Source organism: Acinonyx jubatus, chromosome C1, assembly GCF_027475565.1.
Source record: "Acinonyx jubatus isolate Ajub_Pintada_27869175 chromosome C1, VMU_Ajub_asm_v1.0, whole genome shotgun sequence".
Lineage (NCBI taxonomy): Eukaryota > Metazoa > Chordata > Mammalia > Carnivora > Felidae > Acinonyx > Acinonyx jubatus.
This window is the reverse complement of record NC_069381.1, coordinates 12,935,251-12,956,811: the sequence shown is the minus strand read 5'-3', so window position 1 is coordinate 12,956,811 and position 21,561 is coordinate 12,935,251. Positions and strand designations below refer to the sequence as shown.

The window sequence follows — 21,561 nt, the reverse complement described above, 5'->3', positions numbered from 1 at the left end:
GACTTTAGTACTAGGGTAGTTTGCTTTTTAGATGACAGCCCCCTACTGTCCAACTATGAAATCGCACCCCTGCTCTATTAGCCACTGAATCTTTCTAGGGGAAAAAAAGCATGAGCTGCAGAGACGGAGCTTGGGAAACTCAAATCTGGGAGAGGAAGCCATGAAAAAGTGGGGAAAGCATGAGGGGATGGGGAGAAGGGCTGTGAGGCATCCTAACGTTGGACAGGGCTTTTATAGACAGCTAGGAAACCCAGTCAGGTGCCTGATGACCTTCGTGACACCTTCTCTTTGTTTTCAAAGAGGTCTTTTGAGAATGATGGTCCCTCTTCCCATCCCTCCAACCCTCCAACCATCCCTCCACAATCTAATGATGGCAGGTTACAGAACAAATAAAATTCATTTTTCTGAAATTCACTTTAGAGCAAGTTTGCCTGGAAAACTGGCCCCGTGAGCAGTGGCTTCTCCCTTGCCGGGGAAGCACAGTAAATTCCAGAAGCCTCAGAAAAAACTGCAAATAGCCATAGTGGATATCCAATAGAACTTCCTGTGATGATGGGAATGTTCCATACCTGCTCTGTCCAGCATGGTAGCCACCAACTGCATGTGGCTAGTGAGCTCTTGAAATAGGGCTAGTCTGAATGAGGAAATGAAATTTTAATTTGATTTGATTTGATTTGAATTGAATTGAATTCAGATTGAATAGCCACATGTGACTAGCCATGGCTGCCATATTGAATAGCCTGGGGATCTGATCACATATATTTTTTTGAATCTGTTCTATAGTTTCGGCATTTCCCCCCAGCTATGAACTGGGAAGATTATGGGGCATAGTGTCCAGGCTGCAGGCCCTGGCCCCCTCCTCCTATCCCCTGCCCCCACCCCATGCCTAAGACATCCACATGGCAAGATCTTCCCCAATGTCCAGCCAGAGGTCTTGTGAACCCCAAGGGAGTGATCCCTTTTGCTTCAGGCAACGTCATCAGCTCTGCCAATCTACCCAAAGAATCCAACCCATTCATTCCATTTCCGAAAGCTCAGGATGATTCCATTGCTAAGATAATGTCTTTAGGACCAGAGGGGAGGCTGCTGGGCTTCACAAGTCTTGGGCCATTTTGTGCCCACTGGGCTGAGCGGGCAGTGGTGGCCTCATCACAATGCCCTGCTTTTCCCTTCTAAAGAGATTGGAGACACAGCCCTGGCTGGGCCTGTGTAATCTATTCATTTCCTTCCAAGCCGGGCTCTGTAAGCTCATTCACAGAGGATGGGCAAAGGAAGCTGGGGAAGCAAACAGACGTACAGAAAACAAACAACGCTGGGCAGCTCCCTGCTTGGTGGGGGGTGGGGGGCAGGAGCTGCCGGGAAATGGAGGTGGGAGAATAGAGATGTAGGGATTTGTCTGGAGGGGGATGGATTCTGACCAGAGAAGGAGAGCGGGGCTCCCATTGCTGTTTCTTTCACGTCCTCCAGAAGCCCCACCCCGCATAAGGAGCCTTGGCTTCTGCAGCCCCCATCTTGGTAAAGCTCTTATCTCTCTCCATTCAGCTGGCTCCCTGGGAAAAGAGGCGATCGGTGAGGGAAGGCCAGAGTGGCAACAGGCAGAGAGAACTGGAAGCATGGAGCCAGTTCCCTGGAGCTGTCCCCACCCACCCCACCCCACCCCCTTGCCCTGCCACCGGCCTCTGCCCCCATCCTCACCATCACAGACAGGGCATGCGGGGCTCCCCTGGTCCCCAGGAGAGTTCCAAGTCAGCTGAGCCTGTTACCTCAATCCAGCTACAGAATCACAAGGGCCCAAACAGTTGGCTCCAGTGGGCAATTTGCATGTGATTTGCATACATCTGCATACACCCTCCCCACTCCAGAGGCACCGAGTCAAAGGATGTGAAATGAAGGAAAATAAATTCATTAGTGCAGCCTACCATAGCCCAGCACACAGGGCCCACCACCGTAAGAGATGTAACTGATTCTTAAGGCAATCAACGTGCTCGCAGTCTGGGGGGCGGGGGGGGGGTGGGGAGAGATGGGGGCGGTGGCGACGGGGGAGTCCCAGCACGGTCGGCGGGGGTGGGGGTGTGCAGAGACCGGAAGGGAAAGCCCGCGTCTCCCTCATCTTCAGAGAACATAGCGCGGAGCCACGTGGAAGCCTGCGCCCGGTTTCCTACACCTGGCCCTGGCCTTCGTGCTGTCCCCACGTCGGCTGCCACCTCTGCAGGTAGACTTTCACCACCAACGCAGAAAAATTCCATTTCAAACAAGAGTGAGGATGGTTGCTTCGAGGGCTGGGGAGGCAATGAGGTGTCGTCCACTGGTATTTCCCTGTCTGCAAGCTCCCTCCCCCCTTCACCTCCGCTAAGCGGTCCCATTGGGTCTCCGAGTTTCTCTCTGCCAGCCGGGCGGGTCTTTCACGTCCCCTCATTCCGATCCCATCTACGGATGGTTGGGGGAGAGACAGTCCCATCGTTAGCAGTGAGCTGCAGTTAATTTAGCACAGTCCTTCTGCCAGGTGCTAATGAGATGCTGGCTGTGTGTGTCAGCCAAGCAGCTCCCATATCATGTAAATACGCCTCTTAGTGATTCAGTTCATGGCACTATTTAACATATGCCTTGACTTTCTCTAGGCCTGTTGATCTATCCGGGATGGAAATCTTATCTAAAGCTGGGGCCCCCAGGGGTGTCGAGAGCATCAGGTTCACACCTGTGGGGCCCAGGCTGCCTGGAGAGCTTAGTGGGGGGGGGGGGCGGCTAGGGGCAATTTTAAGTGGGAGGGGCTACAACCCGACCTTGGAGAACAATGATCTTGGTTAAAAGGAACCCAAGGCAGAGTCAACAAGACAGCAGCGACCAGCAAGTGAGGAATCAAAGACCAAGACTGCAAGAAGGAAGAGCAAGGACAGGAGGGTCCCGCCAAAGACTGGCGCAAGAGCAAGAAGGAGATTGAGGAGCGGAGTTCTGGGTCAGGGCATTGAATGGTGAGTGTGCCCCAGCGGGATCCTCGAACACAGGGTTTCCAAGCACCGCACTGTGTAAAGGGGTGTAAAGGGGCAAAGGAACCAGTTCTAGATGCGTGATTATCAAACTGCCCGTGCCACCTGCCCCCTCCCCCCCCATCAGCTCTGTCCAGCCCCCACTCCATCAGCTCTAAGGGCAATGCTGCAGACAGAGGTTAAAGAAGTGTGGCTTTAGATCGGGAGTTGGTGGACCACGGCCGGTGGACCCAATCAGCCTACAGCCTGTTTCCGTACAGCCCATGAACCGAGAATGTTTTTTTTCTTTTTCTTTTTACCTCTCTTAATGGGTGACAAAAATAAAAAAGAAGAGTATTTTGTGACATATAAAAATTACATGAAATTCAAGTCTGAGTGTCCATGCATAAAGATTTATTGGAACCCCGCCATGCCCTTCCATCGCCACGTTGTCTGTGGCTGTTTTCACACTAGCACAGCAGAGCCGAGTAGTTGTGACAGAGACCATACGGTCCCCAGAGAGGAAAATATTTACTATCTGGACCTCACCGAAAAGTGTTGCCAAAGCCTGTTTTAGATCACGGAAGGGGAGTTCTCTGCCTAACCTGCTCCCAAAATGGCGGTACCTTGCTCTGTGCAATCCTGAGTGTGGCATTGCAGGAACATCAATTCCCAGTGGACCTTCTCCGGAGCCCGGCCAGCCCTGACTCCCCGGTGCCCAAGGGACACCGGGCTGGAATGCCCCGTCCAGACACGAGAAGGTTCCTATCGGTGGCTGGAAAGGCCAACACTTGTGCCCAACACCCAGAGCGGGTCCTTCTGTTGCCAGCAGCTGGGCCCTGGACCAGTGGGCTTCTCTGTGTCTCTAACGGCACCCCTTCTCAGACCCAGATCAGGTGCCAGTCACCAGGATAGTCCCATATGTAATTGAATTAGAAGGCAGACCATCTCTGTAATTCGTTTTAAGAGGGCAGGATGCCATGCTGCTGTTCTCGTTCCTCTGCCAAGAGGATTACCCAAAGCCCCCAGCCTGAAATCCCAACCTCCGACGTTTCTTGGTTGTTACACAGCAGTGTTCTTACTAACTCATACTTGGTACTGCTGGGGTCTCCTGAGCAAAGGGGCAAATTAGGGACACAAAGGAGACCAGAACGAGATAGTTCCTGAGGACAAAAGAGAAGGCTGAACAAAGTGGTCTTGCAGGAGGGTTCGGGCAGAGGATGGGAGCCTGGCAGAGGGCACAGGACGACACGGGGCTGCGTTAGGACTGAGGACATGGCCAAGCCTGCAAGGGTCTCCAGAGGGGCTCTGGGGACTCTACCTTCAGTCCTGGCAGTGGTATAGTGGGGACAACTGTGATCACTTACCCGGTACCACACGATCTCACGCATGCGACCATCTGTCTTGAAGTTACACTTCAAGGTCACGGCATCACCAGCCACCACGGGTGGGAGAGGTTCAATGTTGACAGTCAGGTAGCCTACAGGAAAAAGAAGAAAGGGGAGGTGAGGGCATGGGAGGATTGGAAGGGCTGGGCTGACCGGGGAGGGGGGGAGGGAGCTGACCCGTCTGCAGGGGTGCTGTTCACACTGGAGCCTGTGTGATCGGTACCCGCCCGGCCTGAATGGAGGTCATTGCTCTCTTCTTCTTTGTCATTGATGTCTCCGTCCTGAGAGCCTGTGGATCCCTCTAGTCCTGAAACACTTCTTGGGATCAATTTTCCCTTGAAAGTAAGACCTGCCGGCAGCTGGAGGTAATGCCTCAATGGACTTCTACAAGATGCCCGGAGAAAAGGTCCTGCGGTCAACCACTATACCTCTTTCCCCCCTTTTGCAGGGTCTTGATATGCATTAGCCAGTTAAGTCTCATAAGAAACAAGCCCGCCGAGAAGCATCTAACCCAGCATTTCCAAACCTATTTGATTACGTGTCTCTTAGCCATCCCTGAAGTCCTCAGCCCCCTGTGCAGTCAGGGTTCCGTGGAACCCACATTGGGACATGGTGCCCGAGGTGCCCAGATCTCTCCATTCCCAGCCTTCTAACCAAATCACTCCTGATGAAAGGGGAAGAGCTCCCTGAGGAACTTCTGTTTGCTTCCTGAACCCCCAAACCTCCCCCACCCCCCGCCAAATCTCCCATCTCACACACTTAGCCATCCAAGGGAGAGTTAGTACCCCCTGGAGGCCATGGTGGGGAGGGGTGGTTATGAGCTGACCACCTTGGGAAGGAGTCCAATCCTCTGCAAGCACCAGGTGATGCGTCTCGCCCACCAGCTGCCCCTGGAGCCCCAGAAGCTAGGACTCTTAACCTGGTAGCCACACCCTGGGGAACACTCCTGTCTCCACACCAAAGTCCGGCTTGGGGAGGCCTCTGGCCCTCTCCGCTGCCTCCCAGAGCCCCATCCCCAAGGGCCAAGCCCCATTCCAGCTCGCCAGGGGGCCTCATTCTCAGGCCGATCGCCCTGGCCCCTCTGATTGGCTTCCCGCCGGCTGATATCCGGCCATTGATCTAATGCATCAATCCAGTCCAATTGTCTTAATGAGAAAACTAGCCAGGATGGGTTCAGGGATTTCAATTGTGCAGGCAACCTGAGCGGATCGAGCCCAGGGACCTGACCTGCTGCAGCTTAATGGTTACAACACTCCCAGGGGGCCGGGGGGGGGGGTGTGGGGGGGCGGGAAGAAATAAGAATCGACCTCCGCAGGATCGATGGGGAAGCTGGAGTCAGAACTGACCTGCATGGCACCAGGCGTCAGGTCCCAATGGCCAGGGTGAGGAGTAAGGCAGGGGGCTCACCTCTAGGTAGCCTCAACCTCAGGCTGGAGGTCAGGCTCCCAGGAAGCCCCACGGAGCTTGCGTGGTCCTTGTGAGCAGTGACTGGAACCAACTGGAAGGATCAATGCCCCTCCCTCCTTTCCTCATTCATTGAGCCCCAAAGTTTGCTCCCACTTGCTCTGAGCAGGACCGTGATCCAGGAAGCAGGGTGGTTCTAGCAGTGCCCTGTCCTCTAGGCGCGCACAGTTTGGGGACAGTTTCGCAACATGGTCGCACTCAGTGGGCGGGTGACAGTGGGGGCTGTGGAAGGAGGGGGAAGGAAGCCTTCCCGGCCTGGACAATCGGGGAAGTCCCCAAGCCCAGCTGGGTCCCAAACCACGACAAACAAGGAGGCTGCCCTCAGGAGGCGGAAGGCCCACGACAGAGAGGACTCTGGGCAAGCTGATCCCGAGCAGGAAATAATAACGGGTCACATTTCCACAGCACCTACTCTGAGACAGGCTCCAGGCTAAGTGCACAACACGCCTTCACTCAACGGGCTGTCGTGGAATTCCCAGGAGAGAAGAGCCCGCACTCCTCCCGCTTTCCGAAGGGAAACAGAGAGGCAAAGTAACCTACCGAGATCCCGCAGCTCTAAGCGACAGAGCTGGGACTCAAGCCCCACCGTCTGCTCCATTCTGACCGCCATGCCATCCACACAGCCTCTCTGATGATGAGAAAGGAGAGGAAAGGGTCGGCAGACCCTTCCCAGCCAGCACAGGGGAGGAGTAGGAGATGCTGCTAGGGGGCCGAGACAGGAGTCTAGGACCCGATCCTGTCCGCTGATCGCTCCCTGGCCGGGGCCGACCCCTGGGCTCACCTTTCCAGCGTGGCTGCCCTCCTTGGGGGGGGAGGGTCTCACCTTTGAAATGACGAGCCAGATGAAGGGCCCCCCTCCCACTGCAAGGAGGTGGGAAGGACACGTTCTCGGATGGGTGAATCTCGCAGCCGGCCTGCGGTGAGTGCAGACGGTGCGTGCGTGTGAGGCAGGCCAGGGCGGGATACAGGTGCCAGCTTGCAGGGTCGCCATTTGGTGCCAAGCCCCGGCAGAATTACAGGTGTGAATCGGTGGGGATGGAGGGGAACACGTGAAGCTCGGCTAACCAGGGGTCGTGTGACAGGCACACGGCGAGGTATAGCTGGTGTCCGGGGCAACAGGGCTCAGGGGCGTGCAGGGTGAGAGCAGGGAAGAGCCCTCTGCACAGCAGCGGGGGGAAGGGGGTGGGGGGGGTGGGACTCCCGAAGAGGAGATTTCGAAGGGGGGCACCTGGGTCGGGGGGGGGGGTTCTGACACCTTAAGACAGCATTTCGCAGGGCGTGTAGACAACAGGGAGCTTCTGATAAATGTTTCAGGCAACAGGATTTCTATTCCCGGCACTGCGTTAAAACAAAATGGAGCACCCTTCTCTCCTTCAGGACCTTTCTCTTGCGTCTTGCCTTCATTCGTGAAAAAGAAAAGAAATTGGGAATCTGTTCAGTACCAGGCACCGCTCCGGGCCCTAGAGATACAGTGCTGAGAAGAGACAAGCCCTGCCCTCCAGGAGCTGAGGCTACAGCAAAGGAGGCTACAAAGAAGCGAACGGGGGGAAGGAAATACGGGCGGTGCTGATAAATGCCATGAATCAAGGTAAACCAGGGTAAAGCGGCCCCGGGGAACAGAGAGCAGGGCAGGGGCCCCTCTGGACAGGGTGGCCCCAGGAGGCCTCTCGGATGGGATCCAGAATAAAGGCAAGTGTGAGCCATGCAGGTCTCTAGGGGGAAAGCGTTCCGGATGGAGAACGCCGCGTGGGCAAAGGGCCTGAAGCTGGAGAGCGCTCAGGGTGCTCACTCAAGGTGGGCCCGGGTAGGAAATCTGTTCATAACATTGTATCCCCGGGAGCCCATCTTTGATTCAGCACCTTGCAAGACTAGAACCAGGGTAGGCGCCGAGGGGAGACAAGTGAGACAGATGGCTAGGGAGGCACTCACTCCCCTTCTCGGCAGCCCCCGAGTCACGCCTGCCTCCCCTCCTCCTGGCCTTGGCCTTGCTAGAGCCCTTTGCAACAAACGCCAGGAACAGGTCTCTAACCGGAAGCGGAAAGGACTGTGGCTCCCATTCCCCAGGTCCCCCTGCTCGGAGGGCGGGGGCGGGGTGACAGCACCGAGCCTAGCCACACTGGGGCTCCGGCCACCGCGCAGGGACTACAATCTCCCTGGGCCCCTGGCGCTTTCTGGCCCCCATTCAGCTCTAGCAACAACCTGTGCAACATAAGATGCCGCGCTGGCTGCGTGTGTCACGCTGGAGTGTAATTGTCTGTTTGCACATCTGCCTCTCCTTCTGGAATGCGAGCTCCATTAATATCAGTAGAGTATTAAAATGAGATCTGACAAGTGCTGCTTTCGGAGCTTTCTTACGAGCAGGTGGGGACGATCCCGCCACGGCCCCGGGGGGATTTCTCTGTCATAAAGAAGGAACTGAGGTTCCGGGTTGGTGGGGCGGGGGCGGGGCGGGGGTGGGGGTGGGGGGCGGGTAGGGCCTTGTCCAGTGACACCACCACCTAAGCAGAAAAAGCTGGGACCCAGATCTGCCCCCTTTGGAGGCCAGTCTCTTACCCCTGCCTCCTGGGGCTACCCGGAGCAGAGTCACGTGACCTGCTGAGGTCACGTGGGGTTTCGGGGAGGGTAGCCCCGATTCGCCACTCCATTGACTGTGTCTTCACAGAGGCCTGGCTCTCAGATGGGGCGGGACGGCCAATGCAGGGGCCAGAAGGGCACACGGGGAACCCAACGTGGAGCGACGGAAACTGCGAACGGGGAGGCCTGGGTTTGGGATCAGGGAAGCTGGGCGGAGGGGACGGCCCATTCCCTCCAAGGCTTGCCATCGGAGCCTCATAACGAGCTGCAGGCTCCCAGATGGTTCCTGTCCAAGGCCAGGACGAGCCCTCAGGTGACTGTGGGCTCTAAGCCTCAGGTCTGGAGGGAGGGTCGCTAGCTAGGCAGGGAGGGAGAGCCAGGTGACAAGGCAATTTTCTGACACCTGTACCAGGAGAGGACCGGGTCAGTGCCGATCAGCACCTGCACCACAGGTGAGAACTCACCGTTCCAGACACAGGCACACACAGGAGGGTTCATGGTCAAGGAGGTTTTGGCAAAAGGAAAGCACAGAAGATCTCCTTTAGATCCGGCTAACATCTCTCCGCTCGCTGTTCCACAAGATTCCATCGCCTTCCGAATGCCTTACATCGGTTCTTTGTCTGAAAGTTCCTCCCTCACTTTCCTTGCTTCTCCTGCCCACACGCCTCCAACAAGGTTGAAGTCAGTTATCCAGTTCAAGTTTCTTGCCCTACTGCTCCGTAGTGACCTGGGCAAGTTATGTGGCCCTCACAGGACTCAGTCTCCCCACGTGTAATGTGGAGATAGGAATCATCACAGGGTTCTAGGGCTTTGTTCACCACCCACAGCCCACCTAGGGCGGGTGCCCCCCGACAGGGTGAGGTGACACCATGCTTCTTGGCCTCCCGGACCATCATTCCTTCTCACTTCCCACTGTCTGGCTGAAGAAAGATGGTCCCGGGTAGAGGTGGGAAGAGCGGGGTCTGATATCTGGAAGTTGGTCAAGGAGTAAAGGATTTAGAGATGACTGGGGATCTGGAGCCAGGAGACCCACATGGCACCCTTCTCCCGAGGCGGAGGACAGAAAAGCAAAGAGAAGAGATCTGCGAAGGCCCCCTACTGCCAGGACCCCTCCTCCCCACCTCCCCACCTCGCCCCTGCCGCCACGGCCCAAATCGGGCTGGTGGGAAGGGAAGGCTGAGCAGGCAGGGTCAGGGGAGAGGGGCTCATCCACCAGCCAGGAGGCAGGGAGCACAGTCAAAAGAGCCTAAAAGACCTGAGTTCTGGTCTCCACTGTGCTGCCCACCAGCTCTGCGACCTCAGGCAGGCTGTCCCTCTGTCTGTACCTCAGTTTCCTCGTCTGCAAACTGAGGGAGGAACTGGATCTTGGAGGCCTTCCAGCTCCAATCAACCCCAAGTCGGATGTTAACCGAGCCCAAATCTTGCCACCTTGGTTCCTGGTACAACTCAACACCATTTCACCGAGAAGTGAATCTGTCAATTAATCCGACACCGGCTAAAGACGGAGCTCTGTCTTTCTCGGCGTTAAATTTGCCACCCATCAGCCCTTTGCGTGAGAGCCCCCAAGCACAGTATCAAGAAGCAGGATCAGGAGGGGAGCCGGATTCATCTTAACCAAGCAGTTCATTATCCCGAATGCGGCCATCACTCTCCCCCTCTATCTCTGACATCATTTATACTGCTCCTGTTAAGATACGTTTAGCAAAATCACAGGCCGTGTGTAGGCACCAGGCGCCCTCCCCAACGAGATGATGACGAATAGCTCCTGCGTCCGGTAACTCGCCTTGTGATATCCCAGCGCCCCACCTCTCCCCTTTCCCAGCTCAGAGGGGACGCTTCCAGAAGGCCGGCTCGCGTCTGGCCCCCTGGAAGGGGTGCAGGCCTGCCTTGATGCAGTGGAAAGAGACAGAAGTTATATCAGGGTGACCTATGTGGATGTTTCAGTCTGCCCAGATCGAGAACTTTCCTGGGACGAGGGCTTTTAGCACCAAATCACAAAGTCCCTGGGAAACCAAAACAAGGTGGTCACGTGAGTTATAATTCCACCATGGCCCATGGCTGGCCTGGTGCAGCGCTTAAACCTCTCCCTACCTAGTTCAACAGCGAGGGTGACCATACCTCCCTTGACCAACTCGAGGACTGGCAGAGTAAAGGCTAACTCGTCCCTGGTGCTCCACCCCATAGGGGTTCAGCAGACATTGGTGGTTAACGGAGTAGCGTGAGGTCGGGGTCTGGCTTGGACTTCCTGCATCCATTCATGCCCTTCTAGCATCCTCCACCAGCAGCCAGGCTGCTTTCTCTAGAAAACACACCTCTGGCCTTCTTAGGGACCTCAGAGCTTCGAATTGGCGCATAGGAAATGTTGCAGATCCTCTCGGGGACATCTGGCACACGCCTAGTTCAAAATCCCCGTCCAGGCCCCTCTGCGTTCTGTTCTTCCTCAAGAGCAGCCCCGTCCCTCACTGCTGGGTCCTAGCACAGATGGTCCCCTCTGTCCTGAGCCCTCGCTCTTGGCTTGGGAAATTGCCATCCATCTTTCCAGGATTAATGGAAATGTCACCTCCTCGGGAAATCTTTTCCTGACGCCCCAGGCTGTCACAGTCCCCAAAACACCCCTTGTCCCCTACTGCTTAGATCACGGAACAGGACTTGTGACGGTGTAGTTGGTGAATGGTCACCACGACGTGAGGCCACGGGCTGTAACCAGGTGCCGTGTTACCTATGTGCCTGGAGCAGTGCCTCCGTAGGAGTCTCTGTTGGGTGAAGGAACAGATTAATTCTGGCCCATGCCCTGGACTGTTCCATAGAGTGGGTGCTGTGTCCAGGAGGGCTCTCGTGCCAGCACCTCTTCCCGGTGGCCCTGTGTGACACAGCCTGGGCCAGGTTGTGTCACCTAGCTTCAGGTGCCTTCTGCACCTGCCTCTCTGGCCACATTTGCCCGGACAGGCACTGGTGCCGCCTTAGAGTACCCAGGGGCCTCTCATGGAGGTCAGGCAGGAGGACTGTCCAACAGAAGAAATGAGCCCTGGGCGGTGAGTGGCCACCCCATCGGTCACGGGAGGATGTAAAGCAGACCAGCCGAGTCAGCAGGCCGCACAGTGGGTACAGCAAAGAGCATAGGCAGCACGAGCCGTGGAGAGGCAGCAGGATCCATGCGTAATGGCCCTTGCTGAACCGCCATCCGGCAGGACCCCAGAGCAGCAAATAGCGTGCGTCCACTTGAGCGGGGGGACGGCCAGAAGTAGCAGCTTCAATGTTAGCGGACAGCGTGACTGGTGCATTCTGAACAGTGTCCCACTCCTCCTGGGGGCACTGTGCTGAGCTGGTGTCCCGTGTCCCTTCCTGCCAGCAGAGGTGACCGGGCACCTTGCAGCAGGTGGGTTAGGAACTCCGAACCTAGGGTCCTGTGTTACCGCCTAACGCACCCTTGGATGTCTGCAGGCACCTCAAATGAACCAAACGGAAGTGATGCTTCCCCCTACTTTTCCTTGGCTCAGGCAAGGCCTGCATTCTCTACAAAATGCATCCAGAATCCAACTCCCTCACCCCTCCGCTGCCACCCCCTGGGCCCAGTCACCATAATTTGTTGCTGGTCTACTGCAATGCCTCCCAACTGGGATCCTTGCTCCCACCTCTGCCCTCTCTGATTTCATCTCCCCTCACTCTCTTCCTCATTCCTCCACCCCCCGCACAATGACCTCTGCCCGCCCCTCAATACTCCAAGCATATCCCCACCTCAGGGCCTTTGCACTTGCTGGTCCCGCCTCCCCAAACAATCTTTCCCCAGGCACCCACGTGGCTCAATCCCTCCATTCTGCTCTTTGGAGAGGCCCTTCCCAGCTATCTTATATAAAATCGTATCCCTGCCATTCTCTTGCTCCTTACCCTGCTTTATCCTTTTTTAAACATTTATTCCTGCCTGATACACATTTATTTGTTTGTCTACTGATCTTCCCCTCTCCCACCCCCTTACCCAACCAGGTTGGAAGCTTCATGAGAGCAGAGATTTTGTGTGTGCACGTGTGTGTATATTTCAATCTTTTCTTCCTGGTGTTCAGATCGGATGATTTCTATTGATCTATTTCAAGTTCACAGACTTTCCTCCGTCATCTCATTCCTGCTACTGAGTCTGTCCTGTGAGGTTTCTTTTTTTTTTTTTTTTTAACTTTAGTTATTGTATTTTTCAGTTCTAAAGTTTCTGCCTGGTTCTCCTTTATATCTTCTATTTCTTTGCTGAGACTTTCTATTTTAATACTTGTTTCAAGACCATTTGTGATTGCCTGTCCCAGCATTTTTACAATAGCTACTTTAAAGTCCTTGTCAGATACCTTCCAAGCCAGCTGCCATCTTATCAGTGGGGCCTGTTGATTGTCGCCTCGTGTGAACTGAGACTTTCACAGTTCTTTTGTGACTTTAGTTTGTATCTTGGACATTTTCAGGATTACCTTACGAGAGTCTGGTTTATGGACGTGTTTATACTCATTCTTTCAGGGGTGCTTTAAATTCCAGGCTTCTTCCCCAAACCGCCTGCAAGGATTTATGTGTTAGATTTTTCAAATAGGTGTCCATCCATTCTGTCCAGGTCTCACAGTTGTGCTAGCAGGTGGTAAAAGGAGCCTCAGCCCAAAGTCCTTGACTCTGTGGTGTTTGATCACGACTTTATCCCTAGAAACTAGAACCGTTCCTGGCATTTTAATAGGAATTCAATAAATATGTGTTGAATGAGCCCCAAACTGAGCAAAAACAGGTGATTGGTGCTGGGCAGTTTTCAAAGGATATCTGTAATTATTATCTCACTGGTCACCATAGCAACCCTGTGGGATAGCATCCCCATTTTACAGGTGAGGAGACAGAGGCTCTGCGATACAGAACGACTTCCTCGTGATCACCCAGAAGCTGGCGTGGCAGGCCGGCCCTCTGACTCTGAATCCAGTATTCTTTCGCTATCCCTCCTGCAGAGCCCCCTGCCCATTGCCCTCCAATGGTAAGCAAGGGGAAAGCAGGGGTGAGGAGGAGGGGCAGGTGTCCAGAAGGACACAAGAAGCTTTGCTCCAGGCCGGCGGGATCAGACAGCAGGCTGGGTCAGCAGGACACAACACCTCCACAAGGGGCAGCAGGAAGACTGGTAGCTGAGGCCACGTTCAAGTTCAAAGCCAGCAGAGGATGCGAGGAAGGCCAGGGGAATGTGTCTGATAACTTTTCCAGGACGGCGAGAGACCCGAGGCCAGATGGATGAATTTGTTCTGTCGCATCCCTGACATACAGTCCCCCGATCCCAGCTCTGGACAGTCACCTTGGCCCAGAAGTGCCTGTTTTGTGTCACTGAAGTCATCACTTTTTGAGGCAAAGTAGCTAGAGAGGAATCAAAAGCAGTGCCCATCGGACCAGGAGCTCCCTGTGGGCGGGCAGGGACTCCAGGACCCCTCTCCCTGGGGAGAGTCAGCCTGGGCTCACCAAGACGTGACTCGGAGCAGACAGACAGTCGGATGCTGGCAACAGCCCCACCAGCTGGATTTAAGGCCCTGCTGGGCGGTCGACCACGGGGGTCGGGGTCACATAAGTTCCTGATGACGCCCTCCCCTTTCTGTGGCGCTGGGATTTACCTCCATGTGAAAGCAGGAGCTCCGTGCATCACCACTCATGAAGAAAAGAGGTCACCCCACCTCATGAAGATAAATACCGCAGCGTGGCACTGGTGACAGCCTCCCTGGGCTCCCTGTGCCGCGTAATTACTAGCATAATAAATATTATTACAGCAAAACAATTAATGCGACCAGATCTTTCAGGCAGGTACAGAGGGTTCCATGAAATACACCTTCCGTGCTGGGCTAACAGGTGCTCCCAGCCAGGGACCGGGGTGAGGGGTGGCGCAGAGGGCGGAGGGGACCTTTTGAGAAAAGAAAAGCCTCTGAGCGAAGAGGAGAGGTTAATGGCTCACCTGTCTCAAAGACGGATCATTTCTTCCTGCTGAATAGCTCTCCAAACTGTCTCTGCCCTGCACCAGTCCTGCCTTGGTTTAGGCCCCTAGAAGTCCTCCCCAGGACCCTGCACAGCCTCCAGCCATGGCCCTCCAACGCAGCCCCACCTGGGGTCTCAGTGATGTCTCTAAAATGCAAATATGACGACGCCACCTCCCTGGCTAATGCCACGCGATTTCCCTACCCCATTGCCTTCCAATTCAGGATCAAGTTCAGACTCTGTCATGGCCAACCGGGTCCCTAATGATCTCGCCTCTCTCAGTGTCTCCAACTCAATCAGTCTCACGCCGCGTCTGTGCCACCGTGGAACCCACCCACCACCCCTTCCACACCCCCTCAGGTTGTTCTTTTCGCCTGGGTTGCTTCCTCTTCCTGGAATGCCCGTCTCTGAGTTCATTTAGGGAAATTTGTCCATGCCCTTCCAGGTTCAACGCAACAGTCGCCCCTTCCTTGATTGATCCGAGTCTGATGTTCCCTCTTCTGAGCTCGCGGACCCTTGTAAACATCTCCATCATAGCCATCCACGCCGACGATAATGTCACACACGGCTCTTTGTGTATGTCTCTGCCGTCAGACTGGGAGCTTCTTAAGGTCAGGGACCTGATGTGCTTGTCCAGTTTCTTGCATGATGTTTGGCACGTGATGGGTGTTCAGCCAGCATGCTGCACAGAAGAGGTAGTGAACGAGCCATCGCACGGACATGGCATGTGACGGTGCTTGGTGGCCGTGGTGCCCTGGACGCATGAGGATCATGCTGCAGCCCGGTGTCCTGACGTCACACACTGGATCCAAATCCTTCGTCGTCTCCCCGCTGCCTCTGGGATGAGGTCCAAACCTTTTCCCCTCACCCCCCTGGCCTGCCTCTTCCTCAGCTCATCGCTTGTCCCTCTGCCTTCCATAGGCTGAGCCTCAGCCATCGGAATCACTCAGTGCTCCCCATATGTACTAGACATCGTGGGGCTCCTGGGTCTATGCACCTGCCATCACTTTACCCTCATGGCTTCGATAGAGCCTTCAGGGCTTAGCTTGGACATCACTTATGCCAGAGGCCTCTCCTGACACCAGCCCCAACCTCACCTACCCCACGCCCAGCACCCCAAGCCGGAGTTAAGTACCCCTCTCCTACCATCTACCATAGCCCTAACACGTTTGGCTAATCTGTCTCCCACTACCACGGACTGTGAGCTCCTGGAGAGCCAAAAGCATGTCTCATGACCTGCAGCATGAGGGCTTAGCATGCTGCTGGCTACACTGTTGGCATGAAAGGCATACTTACTGAATGGATGCACGAACGAACGAACGAATGAATGAATTCATGGCCGAACAAATAAATTCTACAGCCAACTTCAGCTGGCTTAGCCTTGGCCATAACATCTGATTCTGTTGGGGCTGAAAAGGTTTTGTTTTTCTGCCTTAATGGGCTATGGGTTTCTACCCTAAATTTAGGCCATGAAAGAACACCTAGGCGGGGGGTCCTTACCCTCCGTCTCCTGGTTCTCACCTCCCCCAGCTCAGCTCTGAGCCCCCCCAGCCTTTGCAGGGAGACGTTCTGCTACTTTCCGGCATCCATCCCTGCCCCAATCTCCAGGCTCTTGTGAAATATTCCCACTCTGTGATCTCCAGCCAGCTAATCAAATTCCCCTCTGTCAGACGCAATAGACGCTCAAAAGCCTCGTAGTATTAATGTATTATTCATGACGTATGCATTATTTATCATTAGTTTGTTTATTTATTATTAATTTGTGTTTCATTATTGATAATGACGTGGTTATACTATTAATAAGAAGGCTGGGGAAGGCTGTGCTGTGACCCTTTGCTGACGCCTGATGCTGCTCCAATTCCCTGGCGAGCCAAGACGGGGAGGGGGTCGTCTTTCTTCCCATTTTGTGGATGGGAGACACTGAGGACAGAGAAGGGCAGGATTCGTTCAGTCAGTCGCCTTGGCTCTGAGCTGTATACCAGGGAAGGTGATGGGGGAGGAAAGCTTCAGTAGGCGGCGTGTCCTGAGTTGACAAGAGGGCCAAGGGTCTGGGTTCCTGCAGGAGGCTGATGCTGGTCTCCATCTGGAACCTCGTGCTCTGCTCGTCCCAGGCTCCTTCACCCGAGTCCCTCCGGGGTACAGAAGCTGTCTTTGCTCTATCTTGTACACGGCACCTGCTCTGCGTGTGTGCGTGCTCCCCAAACCCTATCCCTCTTCCCCCGGGGGCTCATTTCCCAGCCTCCCTTGCGGGATGGTGGGGCCATATGACTGAATCCTGGCAGTGGAGTGTGGCTTCCAGGCCTGGGCCCTAGGAACGGCCTGTGCCATCCTCCCCACCCTCTCTCTGTGCCAGCTGCCTGGACGGAGGGGGCGCCGAGCACCTGGAGAGGGGCAGAGCCGTCAGGCGGAAAGAGCCTGGGTACTTGAATGACAGCATGGAATGATGTCCTCCCGCGGTCCCCGATGGACAAGGATACGAATGAGGAATGAAACGTTACTGTGTTCAGCTGCTGAGATTTTTGTCACAGCAGTGATTCTACTAATACGTTCCATTAATATCGTGCACACAGTAGGTACTCAGAAGGGTCTCAGTGAAAACAAAGTGAACGGGCAGATAAAGAAATAAGCCACAAGATCAGTCGATGGTTCTGGCTACCTTATCGTTGAGCTGGGCTCCCAAACCACAGATTACCATGGGGAAGTGGCCTTCTTGATCTTGAACCGGGGCCCTTCTGTTCTACAAATGGATAAACTGAAGCCCAGAGAAGGGAAGAGCCGTGGCCAAGGTCACAGGAACAATCGACAAGTAACTTAAGACCAGGACCCAGGTCTCCTGAAGCAGAGTCCTGGGGCCCTTCTGCCAGCCCATCGGCTTCTTTCCAGCTGTATTTCATCGGACAGCCTGCCGTGCCCTCTGGAGCTTTCTCTGCATCCTTGGGGGCGGGTGAGGGGAACCACGGTTTCTCTATCCCTGGGTCAGGCCAGCATCCAAGAACAGGTGGGCCTTCCAGGAGGCGGAAGGCTGTGATGCGGGATGCCCACGAAATGCCCGACGAGCCCTGGCCACCTTGCAGGGCCTTCTCCAGGGCCAGGGCCCTCCTGGGCTGTGCAGCCGACAACGCGGAAGCCACAGGCCGTGGCAGGAAGAAAAGGAAAACAGCTTCCGACCTTGAAGCCAAAGCCCTGGCTTGTTCTGCCGTGGACACACAGGGCAAGTCCCCATGCCTCCCAGGGCCTCAGTGGTCTCCTCTGAAAGAGGGGCTCACGGTGCTCACTGCTCAGGGCAATGGTGACATCAAAACGCCTTCTTTGTATGGGGATACTTATCCTCATTTCTGAGGGCTGGGAGGGCCGGGGACAAGGCAGATACAGGGAACTGATTGCCGTGCCCCTCACGAGGGGCGGGTGCAGGTGGGGACCGCCCGGCCATCGCTCCCCTGCCTCGGCCGCCCGGCTTCCCCACGGGCTCCCCTCTGGCACCAGCAAGACTGCTCAAAGGACTTTTCTAGAAAGCTTTGGGGCAGACGGCCCAGTTTGGGTTGGCCGTTGGGGCTAAGCCTTGGGAGCACAGAGGCTGAACAGGCACCGCCCTCCCCCACCTTGTACCCTCTACGGAGCACACAGAGCGCCTGGCTGACTTGTGTCCTCCAACTTCCTTCGAGAGCACGAGAACAGACTCGTGAGCCACTGGGAGGCCTCTCGGACTTAGAATAAAATTTAAAATATGGATCACACGTTATTAAGGAATATTTTAAAAGAGAAATAGTTATGACTCAAGGAACATAGTCTAAGCTAGGTTATAAACTGGGCTTAATCAGCAAAACGAGGCAACTTAATGAAAAAAATTACAATTTAAAATAGGCCCACATTAAATAATAATGCCTCAGAAACACAGAGGTCCTTTAGCCTATAAGAATTAATTGTTGGACTCGGAAGCTAAAGGCATGATAAAGGAATCCTTAATTTTTGGATCTTTTATTTTTCTCTCCCAAAAAGGCATCTTGCATTACACTGGACTTCCTTCACTTTGGCACCCACGGATCTGGAAATTTGCAAAGGGAATCCGTTCAGTAGCCATCGTCTCCTCCCATCTGTGATTCGGAACGTCCCGATGAAGCGTGGCTTTGCTCACTGGATCTGCGCGGGTGCTAAATAAACTCACGTGACAGAGTTTCCCACTGATGATTTAGGGGACGGGCTCGCTTGGCAGAATCAAAGCCCCCGAGTGAAGGCTCTTCAAGCAGGGCGACTCAAGTCGTTAGGGCGGTAGCCTTACCGGTCCATGCGACCTCCAACCTTCACTCTAGAAACTACTAGAAACGGTCCCATGGGGGCGCCCGGGTGGCTCAGTTGGTTAAGCGTCCAACTCTTGGTTTCGGCTCGGGTCATGATTTTGCGGTTCGTGGGTTCGGGCCCCGCGTCGGGCTCTGGGCTGGCAGTGCAGAGCCTGCTTGGGATTCTCTCTCCCTCTCTCTCTGCCCCTCCCCTCTTCACGCTTTCTTTCTCTCTCTCTCTCTCTGTCTCAAAATAAATAAACTAAAACTTAAAAAAAAAAAAAAAAAGAAATGGTCCCATAAAGCAGAGTGGTCTCAACCAGGGGCAAGTTTTGCATTCCCCAGGGGACATCTGGCAGGGTCTGGTGATCTTTTTGGCTGTCACAGCTGGCATCTACATGTCGTGGCCAGGGATGTGCAAACATCCTTTCAGGCACAGGAGAAGCCCCACAATCGAGAGCCATCCGGCCCCAAACGTGCCTCCAACAGCGAAGGAGAGCAAACTTCTGGAAGGTAGGAACGTGCGCTCAGAAGTTGGCAGGCACGAGAGCCCGAGAGAGCCTGCACACATCAGAACCAGCTGTCTGAAGCTGGGAAGGTGGATTCTTGAAAACCTCCCCCTCGACACGACCCCGGCACCCGCTGTGCCCGACGCCTCTCACCCGAGCTTCTTTACCCCCGAAACGGATCAACTCATTCCATCAGAGCATCTCTCTTGCCCTCCAGAACCTATTTGGAACGTGCGATACAAGCATCCCAGGAGAAAGTTCTCTCACGGTCACCCTTGGCCAAATGCATTTATTCTGCAAAGCAAAGGAGCCCAAGCTCACAAAGGGGAGAGTCTTCAGGGCTCCTGCCTCCCAGGGGAGCACTCAGTGCCTCCCTCCTCACCACTCTTGCTCTGCCTGCTTGGCAGAAGCAATCTGGTCCTCATATTAATACTTTATTAAACGCACGCATCGTGCAAGATACACATCAGCCTATTACAGCTGTTCAGTTATAGAGCGCCTTCTTGTCACCCGAAGGCTATTCGGGCCTGATTCGCTCACCATCTAACTTCTTCCTGCTTCAGGCCAAGGGACAGATTGAAGTGGGGGGTGGGGTGAGATGGGGAGGAAGTGGGTCGGTGCGGGGTGAGCCGGAGATATTTAGTCCCATCCTCCGAGGCTCCAGGCTTCCTGCTTCCCAGGGAGGACAGAAAAGCATGGGACCTCGACGGAAGAGTTGCACGAACCACGTCCAGGGCCGGATACAATTCAGGAATGAGACTCCCGTGACAGTTCTAGCTCAACTTACCCAAGAACAGCAAGCCTGCTGTGTGCAGGCATTGAGCAGGCCAGCCAGCCCTTCTGGTAGGAACGGGCTTGAGGCGGACCGTGAAAACAGGCCGGCATCCTGCTCCGTTCCTAACTCCATGCTCTGGGAATTCGAGGCTCCAGTCTTCGTAAGCCATCGAGCAAGAATCCCGATGCCTGCCTCCCGGGGTTGGAGAGAATACATGCACAGCGCTAACGTATCAATACGCGGCCGACCCTAGCACGGTCGGCACGATTTTATTCCTTTTTAGAAGCAGGATTTATGGCAAAATGCACAGATCTCAAGTGAGCAACTCGATGAATGTCTTCATATCACACGCTCACGCAACCCACCCCCCCCACCCTGGATCAAAACACAGAACGTTCCCAGCAGCCTTGGAAGTTCCCTCGCGCTCCTCGCCAGGCCCCTGCCCCCACCCCAAGGGCGCCCTCTGTTCTGGCTTCGCCATCCCCGATTAGCTTTGCTTCTTGGCCCTCACAGAAATAGAATCACGCAAGACGCGCCCTTGTGTGCCCCGCCACTTTGTCTCAGCAAGGTGTGTGTGACATTCATCTGTGAGTTGCGTTTATCAGCAGTTTGTGCCTTAAAAATACGATCCCTGGGTAACATTCTGTTGTAAGAGATACCGCGATGCATTTATCCATTCTACCACTGAGGGATGTTTCAGGTGGTTTCTAGTTTGGGCAGATTATAAATAAAGCCGATCGTGTCACTGAAATATGAATCTTAGCCCGAGGGGACAACCGGCCAACCCCTTTCTTCCCAGGGAAACTGATCTCTGTCTTCAACCAGGTCCTGGTGGGGAGACCCACCGGTAGGTAATGAAGACAAAGGCTGCCTTCAACGTGCCCACGCAGCCCTCTGGGACCTTTGCCCTTCGGGATAGCCCGTGAGAATGCTGGCCACTTAACTGCCTTTGATGCCCGCCCCTCCTCCCGCCACCGTCTCCCAGGGGCCCGTCGAAGCCAATCTCCGACCCCTCCCCAAATAGACGGCACTGCGTTTGAAACCGCTTTGCTCGTCGCACGCAGGCAAGTCCTTCTGTGTCTCATCCTCGCACAAGCCTGTGGGGAGGCCAATATCCCCATTTTTCAGGTAGGAAAACTGAAGCCCATGGGTTCATCTACTTGCTCACTTACCGGACAAACAGTTGTGAAACCCCTGTTAGCTGCTGGGCCCACGCACCTGGAAAGAGCCCAGAATTAAGCCGGTGGGAGATGCGTAAACGCAGAAGCACACCTCTTGGCACATTCTCTCCCTTTCTGCATCCTTCAGCCCCGGGCGCCCTTGTATTCTCCCAAATCCTCCGCCTGCTTTCTGCACCATTAGTCTCGGCTCCCGGTGAGATGAAATTCTCTGTGGTTGCTTTTCTCCCCCCCCTCGATCCTTCCATAATCCACAACAAGCCTTAGGAACACAGAAGCGCCTAATAAATGCTCTGAAGCGCACGATGGAGGGTGGAATTGTTGGCCTGACGGTGTAATTCTGAATTTCCAAGTCTACGTTAAGAGAGGCTTGCTCACACCCAAAGAGCCCTCCCGCAAGTAGGTGTCGCGTGTGTGGGGGGCAAAGCACGTCAAGGTCCAAGAAGGACCCGGCATGCCCTTGCTGGCTGATGAGGGG

At 54.9% G+C, this 21,561-nt stretch overlaps 1 protein-coding gene across 2 annotated transcripts in view; it reads right to left on the bottom strand.

Moving 5' to 3' along the window:
* The window catches only part of IGSF21 (immunoglobin superfamily member 21), a 229,636-nt gene that overhangs the window by 124,864 nt on the left and 83,211 nt on the right, over positions 1–21,561 (bottom strand). For both annotated transcript variants that reach the window (XM_027060264.2, XM_053207990.1), the window contains exon 2: positions 4,331–4,443. In XM_027060264.2, coding sequence (XP_026916065.1) covers positions 4,331–4,443 — 113 coding nt within the window. The remainder of the gene's footprint in view (positions 1–4,330; positions 4,444–21,561) is intronic.